A 12,583-nucleotide genomic window follows, 5' to 3' on the forward strand; every position below is an offset into this window, starting at 1 on the left:
CAAAACATGTAATGTCACATCCCGGGATAGGCTCCGCCGTAGCATGATATTGTCCGCTTTGGGCCCCCCTCTCTGCCCTCACGGTTTTGTTTCTGGAAGCTCACGACCAACTTCCCAGTGGGTCACCCATCCTGGGATTGCTCTAGCCTCCAACTCGCTTAATTTCGGAGTTCCTACGACTCCGAAGCCAGTGAGCTCCCAAAATGCCTCGTGCTAGATGGATGCGGGTGTGCACATATAAGGCACATCCCCCCTCTCCGTTGGTTGATGTGGGATCTTACATGTAAAAGGAAATAAAGTGATATTTCGTTGTTACTTTCTCAGGATTATCAAACATAGGAAATGAATCTTCCATTTCCCACCCATTTGAAAGACATGAAAAACGATTTTCCATCAAATCTTTTATGCGAACCAAACAGATAAGATTGAATTGTTGATTCGTGTTGTTTCATATTCTACTTGCGGTAAGACATTTGTATATAAACATGTTGTTTTAGATTATAGTTGGTTGATTATACTCATATATTAATGATAACAGTTGGTTAGATAATGTAGCAAGTGGTTCAGTATAGTCAAATAATCGTGATAGTGTTTTATAAGATTCTCTCTCTTATGGTATGGGAGGAGTAGGTAGTGTGTGATCATCATCCTACATATGACAGTCATAGTCAATCTAAATCCAGGAATTAGTTTCAATGTGATTATTTTTTTGTTTATTTGTCAATACGTTCACATTGCATTCTCATTTGGAATTTTAGACAAAGAGGGACATATGAGTGTAATGGACCAACTAGAATCCGAAACAACATGTAATTGCAGACCTTTGCAATCCACGACTAACTTGAAGTCCCTTATGCTACGGCGTCAAGAAGCTATTGAACCTTTGCTGCTAAAAGACATAAAATATGGGTCCAGCTCATCTTAAATTTGTGGTCACAAATAAATAATATTAGCATGTCTGTGGAAATTTGTCACAAGACTCATCCTAAAATTGGTCAAATGCACCACTGTTAAGGTCATGAAGTTATTTTATGCCTTCACAAAGATTACATGGTTCAAAATAAGTGCGAATCTCATTCATGAATTATGAATTATAAAGGATTTGGTGTGCATGTAAATGGTAGTACTTTAAAGACTATATATTTTAAATTTTGTGTTTTTGCACTTTTGATTTCAATTGGTTAAATGTGGTTTTTTTTTTTTTTTTGAAAGTCACATTGGTTGAATGAGGTATTGGAGTAAATTAAGTAATACAAACAAGTAATTAATTCCTTTCATCAATCATTTTCACCTTATCTCGTCCATTTCTTTTGCTATGCTAAAAGAAAAGGCTTTTCTAATCTTGAAGAAAAAAAGTTAATGGCAGTTGTCTGGCAAATTTCTCACGAAGATCTTAGGTTGCAATATGAGAGTTCAATTTTTCTGTGATCGAACTCTCTGTGCCCATCTTGTGACCTTCTTATTCTTTTGACATGTGTCCCTTCACTCAACCAAAATTTAACTATGTTAAGTCTCTAATTTATATCAAAATAATAATTAATATAATTACATTAAAGGTTTGTTTTTTAAGAACTAGCTGAGTTTTCAGATTTTTTTTAGGAACGAAATTGAGTTTTCATATGAGAGCGCAGGAAAGATGAAGGGACAAGGAAAACAATTTTCTAGTGTAAGGTGGTTAAAAGGCTAACGGGGTTTTGTATGTCAAAGCATGGCGGCTTTATTGCTGGCCCTCGACAACTCGAGTAGAAGCTCGGCTGGTCCGCAAATTGCAGTTTCGGCAGATATTTCTATGGCGAGTTGGACAACTTTCAGGTGTTGGATAACGGTGGTTTCATCTGGGTTCCATAGATCAGAGCCCATGGGTGTCACCAATTGATGTGCTGTTGTCGGAAATTAACCATGCAAACGGCCGTCACCTCAGTGGTATCAACAATCTGATGATTTGATCAATGAAAAAAACACAACAAAGAAAATCTTGTGAATTTAAGATGGGATCATTGATGTTGATGACGGGACAAAAATACACATGCAAATTTACCACTTTATTGTTGTGGAAAATTTTTGCTTGATAATTTGTCACTCATAGTGAATATTTGGGCACGGACCAAAAAGATGAAGTGAACAGTGTTAATTTTATGTTAAGTGAACAAACACATGTCAAAAGAATAAGAAGGTCACAAAGTGGCACAGAGAGTTTGGTCACAGGAAAATTGAACTCACAATATGACAAGTGTTGTTGTGACACTCCACGTCATATTTGCACTGATGTCCTTTGAATCACAACTTCAATATAAAAGGAATGTCAAGGAAACTACGATATTGCCAAGTTATAAAAAACAAATACCTCAATATGATTTATGAATAGTACAAGTCCATTGAGCAAACCAATTTACGCCATATATATATCACAAATATGTTGAAGTTAAATTCTTAACTGCTTGCAACTGAGAAGTACAAGAATTTTATTTTTAATTTTTGGGGCCAAACTATCTAAATTGCACCTAAAAATTAAGGGGGATTCACTATTATACCAAATATAGGAGCCCAAATTATTATTATTATTTTTTAAACTTATATAAAATGGACTTTAAAAATACATCCAAAGCCTATTTACAACATAACAAAAATACTTTTACCTTCTTTTAAATTACAAAGTTGCCATTAATTTTTTTAAACAAACCAAACTCCAAAACCTCATAAAAAAATCCAAAACACTCAATAGGACATCAAAGTAATTTAATAATCAAAATTAAATTCAATATGGCCAACTGTCATTTTTTGGGTTTGTTTGTAGAAATTAAATGGTGTCGGGTTTATTTATATTATTAGTGCTAAGAATGGATATATGACTAAGTATCTCAAAAAGTAACACATTCGTTCAGTTTTGGTTATTTTTAGTAGAGGTCTCCAACATTCCGACGGGTTAATTGATGAGAGAGATAAATTGTATGACATAAAACTATTAAGCATATGTTTGGGTTTATTTTTGGATAGATAGATTTAATTCAATTTTTATGTGCAATTAGTTTTAGCATAACACAGATATATGAACAAAGAAGAAACCATATAAATTGACAAATATAATATACCAAACAATCCATTGAAAATGTGTTTGATTTTTTGTTGGTATGTTTGATTAAAATATTTTCTACATATTATTTATAGATTATCTTTTATTATGTCGTATCACAATTGAATCCCAAGAGAACAAAGAATTTGTGACTTTTGTTTTGTTAAGCATTTATTTATTTATAGAGATGCCCCGGCCAGGACCAGAAGCGATAATAAAAGTAGGAATGTTGTCACTAGAACGAACCACACAAATAGGGGTGATCTATGCATAGTCATTCTAGGTCCACGCATGTTTGAGATAATTGTTATAAAATTGACAGAACCTAAAATGGATCATTTGAGGGTAAGACTCATTATTTCCTCGTGACTAGGCGTATATTTTCATGTTTATTAATGAAATTAATCGGTGCTGTCGAGTTTAGTATGTAAGTTTTGCCTAGCCAACTTTCAAATCCTGAATTCGCCACTGAACTAGACAATTGTTGTGTGGAAATGATACTCTTATGCACCAAGAATAGGGGTGGTGGCGTCAAGCTTTAGCAACCAACAAGAATTCTATAGTGAGGACCTTATATATAATTCTTATGTGAGGCCTTATATCTTAACCGTTGGATCAAATTGATTAGTCTAATCTAATAATTCAGAAATAAGACATTACCTATGAGCCATATATAAGTACCTCACTATATTAACTAAGGATCAACAAAACCAAAAGTCCATCTAGAGGCCCATGCACATAACATGAAGAATCAGGTAAATTGCAAGAAACAGGCCGAAAGAATCGAAAATTACCTGCATTTGAATGTAAGCGTTTTTCTATTTGGAAATGTTGGATCGAGCGAAACTTTTTTAAAAAAAATTGATACGGTGGGTTGGGCCTAATCTAATAAAATAAATTGAAATAATACATTTAAAAAAAAAAAACATAACAGAGAAGTTACATAACATAATTTTTTTTTTCTTTGCCAAATTCCTAACTTAATCGGCACATATAGTACCTTTTTTTTTTCGTTTTCTGTAGTGACATGGGTGGGAGGTGGCGAAAACACCCAGCTTACTAGAACGCATTTGGATTGCGGGAAAGAATTTATGAGAAATTAATTCTTATGTCTTTTTATTATTTTTATTATGGGAAATGATCCATTTCCCTTATTTAGTAAATCTAAGAAAATAAACAAAAAATATCATTTTTATTTATTCTCTCATATTTGGTTCTTCCATAATTTTCATTTGGAATTTTTATTTTTATTTTTGCATTTTAAGTTTAATGTTTTGTTTTCTGTAAAAATAAAGAAAGTGCCAGCCAAATTAGGTTGGGGCGTTACGTATACCGACCGACTACGAACGTGGGAATGAATGCGGGATGCGGTAAATGCAAAATGCAATACTTCAACACTAAAGAAAACAGCACAATGCATCCCATAATTGGCAATTTTTTTAAGTGTGGTGCCATAATCTATTGTTGGTCAAAACGCATTGTCTTATGGTGCATACAAGGATACAACTAGAAATGATAATAAACCTACTTTTTTTTTTTTTTTAATACAAGCAATATTAATCTAAATTATCGGGATGGATATTTGAACTCGACATAAAGTAGGAGAGCACATTCCCTCTAGCTTGGCTAAGCGATAATAAACATATAATTAGACCACAAAGTTCTTCACTTCTTTAAAAGGCAAACCACCTAGTCACTCATGGTTTTTAGTAAAAATAATCAATAGATAAATAGAAAACCTGGGTCTGGGGTTTACTTGTATGATGTAGGACTTTTTATTTTAAAAGAGATCCCTTTGATTTTTTTTTGACTCATCTGTGCGTGATGGATGCCAGTGATAAAATTCACTTAAGCTAGGCTGCCATCTATGCACAGAAATGCTCTCAAATAGCAGCATGATTTTGTACAATTCAAAGTGAAAATGGAGTATAGGATAAAAGAAAATAAAGTTAAAGAAAAAGTTAGGACCATCTAGCATTGTCTACAATACAATTTCTTAAAGGGGAAGTTAGATATACTGGCAGGCTGGCAGCCACTGTACTGAACTCACAGGAACAAACAGACACAGCGATATTAGCCACTAGTAACCAAAGGTAAACTTACCTCGACTGAACCTTTTCTTTACACAATCAGTCATGAAAGTGAGAAGTCTAAATTATCCCCACCGATATATGACCCTTTTTTTTTTTATGGTGCAAAGATTCAAGAAACTTCTTTAATTATTCTTCTCGATCACCACTCTTATTCATAATTCATTTTTATAATGGCCCAATCAATGAAGTTCAATGCTCATCCCACACCCAAACAAAAAGAAACATTCTTATTCGTCTTCTTTTTCCTCTTTCTTTGTTTGTAAGAAAGCAAGCCCTGTCGTGTTGTAACTTGCAATATCTTGCATTTTATTTATACATCACTCATTGAAATCATAATTTTTTTTTTTTTGAGGATTTTGTAGCAAATGTTGGGTACTTTATGCGAAAACCAGTTTGATCATTCTCTTCCTTCCTATCAATCATTGTTTCTGCTTTGTGTAAATAACTTGTATTCCCAAATATTAGTTGTTTAGCATTGAAACCTCTTCTGGGTCTGTGCCTTTGTGCTTTGCTTTCTTCTTCTGTATTCTTATAGTTCAATTTCGGTGCAGTCTTTGATTTTGTTCTTTCTGCTCCCCAAGTCTCTGTTTTGCTTAGTTTATATTTGATTCTGTTTTCCAGATCCCTTGTTTAAACAAAAAAAATTGTTTATTGGCTAGTAAAGAAGAACAGTTTCTTCCAAGTTTAGAAGTTGGGTCGATATTTTCAAGCTTCAGCAGCTGAAAGTATCCAACTTTAGCATCAAACCCATCTGTTAAAGCCACTTCTTTGCTTCAAAACCGGTTTTCAACTCGTACCCTCCTTTTTAAGCTCCAAGAGCAAGTCTCTGCAAGTGTTCTGCTGAAGGGTTTTATGGGGTTGTTGAAAGCTGTGGGCTTTAGAGGCCTTACTGTTGCCTTGTTCTTCAATCTGCTTGTGGGTTTAGCGGTTGGCATTGGAGTGAACTGGGGAACTCAGTTAACACACCCTCTCCCACCAGCAACAGTGGTGAAGATGTTAAAGGACAACGGGATTCAAAAGGTTAAGCTTTTCGACGCCGATTCTTCGATATTGAATGCTCTGAGCAAGTCTGCGATTCAGGTAATGGTCGGAATTCCCAATGAAATGCTCTATGCTTTGGCTAATAGTGTGCAAGCAGCAGAGAATTGGGTTTCCAAGAATGTCTCCTCACATGTCTCCAATGGTGTAGATATTAGGTAAATAGCCCATCTTTCTCTCGTCCTTATCTATGCTGCATATTTACAGATTTAAGTTTATTTTCCAAACATGTGAATGATTAAAACAAGTGGTTAATGAATCTATGTATTGATATTTGTTTTGGGGGGAGAGAGAGAGAGAGAGAGAGAGAGAGAGAGAGAGAGAGAGAGAGAGAGTGTTATTTTGAAGCTATTCACTTCTTGGTGTACTCTGGCCAATATATGCCCAAACTGGAAATTCAAATTCTTCAGCTGCTATTTAATTCACTCTTCTTGATCAAAAGATGATCTGGAAAAGCGACAACCTTGTTCATTTCGTCTAGCTAGAGTCCTCTTTGATTTGTCCTTGGCATTGAGTGTGAATTTTTTTCTACCGTTTCTGATAATGTGGTTCAGTTCATTTGCATCTCCATGTGAAAGTAGATCTGTATCACATGTTAGCAAACAAGCTTGTATTGAAACTTCAGCAAAGTTTCCAACTTCTTTCAGAAGTCTTTCAGAAGAGTATTCTGAAATGCTTGACATGTTATCAAAAGTAGGACTTCTCTTAACTAGAAGGTGTTTTTCTGCTTCATTGTTAGTTGTTACTGTTTTTGTCATACTAGTTTTCCAGTTCTGATCAGATGCGCAATCTACGTCTAATTTATATCTTACCTATTTCATACATTCTCTGCAAGGTATGCTGCAGTGGGAAATGAACCATTGTTGTCAACGTACAATGGAACCTTTCTTCCAACAATATTTCCTGCCCTTCAGAATGTCCAGTCAGCTCTCATAAAAGCTGGTGTGAGCAATCAGGTTAAGGTCACTATTCCCCTCAATGCCGATGTCTATGACAGCGGTGGCTCGGATATGCCTTCTAATGGCGACTTCCGACCAGACACCAAGAATCTCATGGTGGAAATCGTCAAGTTCTTGAGTGACAACGGCGCTGCATTCACAGTCAATATCTACCCCTTCATAAGCCTCTACAATGATGCCAACTTCCCTGCTGACTATGCCTTTTTCAATGGATACTCAAGTTCCATTAATGACAACGGAAAAATCTACAACAACGTATTTGATGCAAACCATGACACCCTTGTATGGGCCTTACAGAAAAATGGATTTGGAAACTTGTCCATAATAGTAGGAGAGATCGGTTGGCCTACAGATGGGGACAGAAATGCAAACTTACAGTATGCTCAAAGGTTCAACCAGGGGTTTATGTCCCATATCAAGAACAATGCAGGCACCCCAATGAGACCTGGCCCTGTAGATGCCTACTTATTTAGCCTTGTTGATGAAGATGCCAAGAGCATTCAGCCAGGTAACTTTGAACGCCATTGGGGGCTATTTTTCCTTGATGGAACACCTAAATATCAGCTCAGTCTAGGCACGACAAGCTCGAATGGATTAGTAGCAGCAAGCAGTGTACAATATCTGGACAAGAAATGGTGTGTTATGTCACCATCGGCGAGTCTTGACGATCCACAAGTGGCACTAAGTGTGAGCTATGCTTGTGCAAATGCTGACTGCACCAGTCTTGGATATGGAACTTCATGTGGAAATTTGGATATTCGTGGAAACATTTCCTATGCATTTAACAGTTACTATCAGATAAATAATCAACTGGACACTGCCTGTAAGTTTCCAAACCTTTCGGTCATCACCACGAGTGATCCATCATCGGGAGACTGCAAGTTTAGGATCATGATCCGATCATCTTCTTCATCTGCTTTGAATGCCGGAGCTGGTTCTGTTGAAAAGCCTAGTTGTTTAATTCTGTTTGTGTTAGTGTCCGTGTTCGTCTTTACAATTCTGTGATTTTTTAGGCTTTTTTTGTACATTATTAGTCTCAAATAATGTATTCACTACTCAAGGTTTTCAAGCATTGTTTGGGCTGTGTGAGCTTGATCTTTATATGGGAAGTAAATATTTATAGAGACAGCAAGTTTGGACTTGGACAATTTATGTACTCCAATTTCTTTATTCATAGCCTGCCTCAAAATCAGAAGGAAAATATCAATAATTGCTGACAAGCTCACATTTCTCATTAGGTTTTAGAACAGTTTACCTGATGAAGTTTCTATTTCATATATATACAAAAAAATTGTGGCGTAATCACTGAAGCCAACAAACAAGAATAAAAAAAAGGCGCAAGTAAAAAATCTACCTATAAATTGATGAAACTAGCCTCGTCTCATTGGTGAATAATTCATAAAACCCCAAACAAAAGAAACAAATTACACCATCTGGTAAACTGCCAACACCATTCAAATCGAGTTTAGATAATTTGTTGACGAGGATTTCACATGGACCTCCATAATGTCACCCTCCATTTGGATTCATGTGGAATTTGGATGCTCGTGGAAACACTTCCTATGCATGTATGGTGTACCACGGTAGCCCATCAGATAGATATTCAACTGGAGAGTGGCTTTAAGTCCCAAACCTTTGTTAGTAAGAATAAAGAGCCATCAGCTGGAGACTGAAGTTACGGATCGTGATCTGAACATTTTCTTCGAAAGTGGATGGCAGACCCGGGTCTCTTGAAAAGCCTGGTGGTGTAATCAGGGCCGGCCTTGAGTTTTTGGGTGCCGAGGAGAAGCATTAAAATGGGACCCAATGCGCATTCTAACACTCTATATATTGGTGTGGCAAAAATACTGCAGGCCCTGAAATCTCACAAATTTTGCCTTGTTAACTAACAACTGCAGTTTTCCCAATAAAACGAAGCAACACCAAAGTTGGAAATACCCTCATATGTAGCATTGTTAATTCTGCCCTCGCATGTATATTATGTATATATGATAAATAAATAAAAGGGTCGAAAAGGTGAACCTACCAGATTCTTGAAATTGAATCATTTGGACATTCTCATTTGATGCTTCCGAACATAGTCTCTGGATCTTATGTCAGCCTGCCTCCATATCAGAAGGAAAAATTGGAGCTTTAATATAATCTCCCCTTACCACGGAAAATGTCAACATCGCTAAATGGCCAACAAAAGATTGTAGCAAACAGACAGATAACACAGCAGGCCCTCCCTAGACTGCCTGTAACTTCACTATATAGAAAATATTCATTTCACATCTAATAACTAACCGAAGAACTATATTAGAGATTAGAGACACAGGGCATCTAAGCATCGAGAGAAGGCCATTATATCCCTACTTAGTTTATATGCTCAAGTTCAATTAACAGTCCAAAATATTACTGGGGAGTGGCCATAATGAATATGAAGCCACTCAGAGCACTTGAACAGTTCAAGTTTTCACCTGCCGAATAGGCTCCGGGACACGAAATTTGCAAGTCATTTTTACAATCCTGATGGCAGTATCAAGTGCTATACGGTGACCAACTGAAATAAATATAGGCTTCAATGAGCCACCAGTAGATCTCACTGCCTGGAAAACAGAAACATAATGGAGACATGGAATCAATTGAAACAGATAACACAAGACAAAGTGCAAAAGAACTTCCAGCAAAGGGCACAATTACATGTTTATTGCCCACTTTTTAATCAGAGTATATGTCCATATTGTTTGGATAAACTAAAAAGTGCTGCAAAATGATCTTTAACTTCCTTATATTATTGCATGCCAGCCTCTGAAGATTCCCATCACAGTTTAAATACCACACCACATTGTTAAAAGATTTAAACAGTCTTGAGAGGAGAAATGAAGCTCATAAGATGCTTACCACTCCCCATATACGCCCAGAGCATCCTTTCAAAGTAACAAAATCTTGAGCGTAGTCTTCCTTGGCTTTAAGAAGTTGCATCACACCAGATAGTGTTACGCCATCCACATGGTGAAGCTGAATTGAATATATATCAAGAGAAATTTCTAAAAGTCAGGCAAGCAGGGACAGCCCAAATCATCAAAGTTGATGGATGTAGTTACTGTCCGTATTTACATTTTTTCCAATCCCAACAGTAGGTAGATTTGCCAGAATGCCAAGGTGACAAGCCAAGCCAAAACCTACAAAAGAAACTCTACATTTTAAAAATATTCTCCAGTTGAGTAAGGAAGCTAAATGCTTTTAATCACAGCTCAAGCTAAGGACAGAACGTATCGTCTACGTTATGAAAATGGAACTAACAGGTTCCAAAATGATCTCTTGAGAGTGTAGAAGCTTTCCAATTGTGAAGTGAGCAAAAGATTCACTAGATTCACTAGACCTAAGAGTGTAACCTACCCATATTTTCAGCAACTCCAGACCTTCAGTCCCATCATAGACCTCAAATTACATTAAAAATAAAAGTAAATTAACAGGAAAAGGCTTCATTTACAAAGGGCAAGCATCTATTCTATGGGGATTTCTGTCAAAGGACTTGCCTCGAGGATGAAGTATTCCATTTCCATCTACCATTAGCAGCTGTTATCATTAAAGATAATTATTGTTATTTACTCGAACTCTAAAATAAAGCAGATTAAAATTACAAAACACACAGAACAGTTTGCAAGTCACCAACTTGCCAGATTTGGCATAAGGTTAATATTCTCTAATATATCTAAGGTAAGTTGAGAAAAGTTTATACGTAAATATGAAAAACCAAAATCAAATATTAAAGCTTTCAAGAACATAAAAATATTCATGTAGAGAGATGAAGCGCAGTGAAAGGGAACCAAAAACAAATGTAGTAGGAACCAATACAAGTATTAGGATCACCTGAGGATATAAAGGATTAGCATTGGCTTTCATGTTCTCCAAAAGCTCAAGAAGCACTGGGGCCTACATCAACATAGAACAATCAAATACATCAAACAGTCAAATCACTGGCATATCAAATTCAAATCCTTGCCTCTTTCTTATTACTTTTCTCAGCTTCTGTGATCAAAATATTGTTGAAAAATGAACATCAAGATAAACCAAAGAAAAAAGAAATGGACCTCTCTGAAAGCAAGGAAGCCAGGAAGATAAGGGACATGGAGGGTGACAATAGAGAAGTCTTCATAGACAACTTGGAGAGTTTGGAGGTCCAAAACTACAAGAATCCCACATGCCATTGATGGGTCTTCCTTTGAATAGCTTATATCAACTCCACCCACATACTTCAACACCTCCTCCTCTTTCTCCATTGACCTTCCTGTAACAGCTAATCTCCATGTGAAATCATCTTCTGCAATCAACTTTTTCTTCAGAAAATCCTGGGTCCTGAAATTTTCACCGCGATCTTGTCAAAATTGAATTGAAATGAGAATGTGTGTGTAGAAGTTGTGATGAGCTTATCGTTCTGCTTACTCTATCCAAGTTTTATGGTCTAGTGAAGAAGAAGAAGGTGATGTCTCTATCGAGGCTTGTTCATGGGATTGCTCTTCCATGTGAGTATTACGGATTTGCAGGGCACACAACCTTGCTGTGCGTTTATGGCTCTCTGGAGCTCCACTGATCACCGGCAAGATGGAACCTTTGGACTGAGATATGGCCTTCATTATCCAAAAGGTTTCATGATATGCTAAAATTGAGCCCACTTTGTTTTTTGGGGACAAATTTGAGCCCACTTAGAGATCTCAAGTTTTAGTTTTTGGGCCTGGACCCTTTCTTATATTATATTCTAGGCGTAACTGTCAAAATAGAACGTGTTTTTACGTCATCGGTCAATTTAGTCCAATATGATCAATTTGACCAATTTAGTTCATGTGTTTTGTATCAATTAATTAATCTCTGTGTTCACTCTGTCAAAATTCCATTGAAACTAATTTTAAAAACCTGCAATTTGATTAGGGTATTGATTTTTCCACTTCCTCTTGTCCACTTATTCTCTCTCTTAATGGTAACTAGCCCCTTGGCACATGCTCACGCATGTGCCAATTGATTTTCTTTTATTTTTAGAATTAAGAAAAAATAATATGGGTAGTTGTGTTTTATGAAAGCAGAACTTATTATTTAATTTTGTTTTTAATTTTAATTTTTTTAAATAAAAAATGTGAAATTTTAATTCTTAATGTTTGAATTAACCAAGGACATTTGTTGGTATTTTGAATGTTTCACAATTCTCTACTTTTTGCTTTATATATATATATATATATATACAGTCCCGATCTCTTGGACCACAGGAGTCCAAGAGATTTATGGTCACTCACCGTTGGATGTAAATTCAACGGTTGACTTGAATCGGGTAATAATCATTTATGTCATATTGCATTTATATATATATCATTTTGAACCATTAGATTAATATCCAACGGTGGGTGACCACAATCTCTTGGACTCCTGTGGTCCAAGAGATCGGGACT

General features: G+C 36.1%; 2 protein-coding genes across 3 annotated transcripts; one reads left to right on the forward strand and one right to left on the reverse strand.

Annotated features, from left to right (window-relative positions):
- Positions 1-5,266: 5,266 nt before the first annotated feature.
- Positions 5,267-8,334, forward strand: LOC117630789 (glucan endo-1,3-beta-glucosidase 5). Its single transcript, XM_034363568.1, has 2 exons — positions 5,267-6,359; positions 7,037-8,334. Exons 1-2 carry the CDS (start codon positions 6,016-6,018, stop codon positions 8,163-8,165), a joined length of 1,473 nt encoding a protein of 490 aa, XP_034219459.1. The 5' UTR covers positions 5,267-6,015; the 3' UTR covers positions 8,166-8,334.
- A 27-nt stretch (positions 8,335-8,361) lies between these two features.
- LOC117630796 (endonuclease V) lies at positions 8,362-11,861 on the reverse strand. Of its 2 annotated transcripts, none has more exons than XM_034363580.1 (9): positions 11,589-11,861; positions 11,237-11,501; positions 11,016-11,078; positions 10,682-10,721; positions 10,260-10,324; positions 10,044-10,160; positions 9,620-9,748; positions 9,187-9,261; positions 8,362-9,016 (listed from the first exon to the last, which is right to left on the reverse strand). In XM_034363580.1, the coding sequence occupies exons 1-8, from the start codon at positions 11,777-11,779 to the stop codon at positions 9,205-9,207; spliced, it is 927 nt and encodes a 308-aa protein (XP_034219471.1). In that variant the 5' UTR covers positions 11,780-11,861; the 3' UTR covers positions 8,362-9,016; positions 9,187-9,204. The 2 variants fall into 2 exon arrangements, with proteins under 2 accessions (XP_034219471.1, XP_034219480.1); XM_034363589.1 differs by having other exon boundaries at positions 8,362-9,052.
- Positions 11,862-12,583: the final 722 nt, after the last annotated feature.

Source organism: Prunus dulcis, chromosome 1 (genome assembly GCF_902201215.1).
Source record: "Prunus dulcis chromosome 1, ALMONDv2, whole genome shotgun sequence".
In the NCBI taxonomy this organism is placed as follows: domain Eukaryota; kingdom Viridiplantae; phylum Streptophyta; class Magnoliopsida; order Rosales; family Rosaceae; genus Prunus; species Prunus dulcis.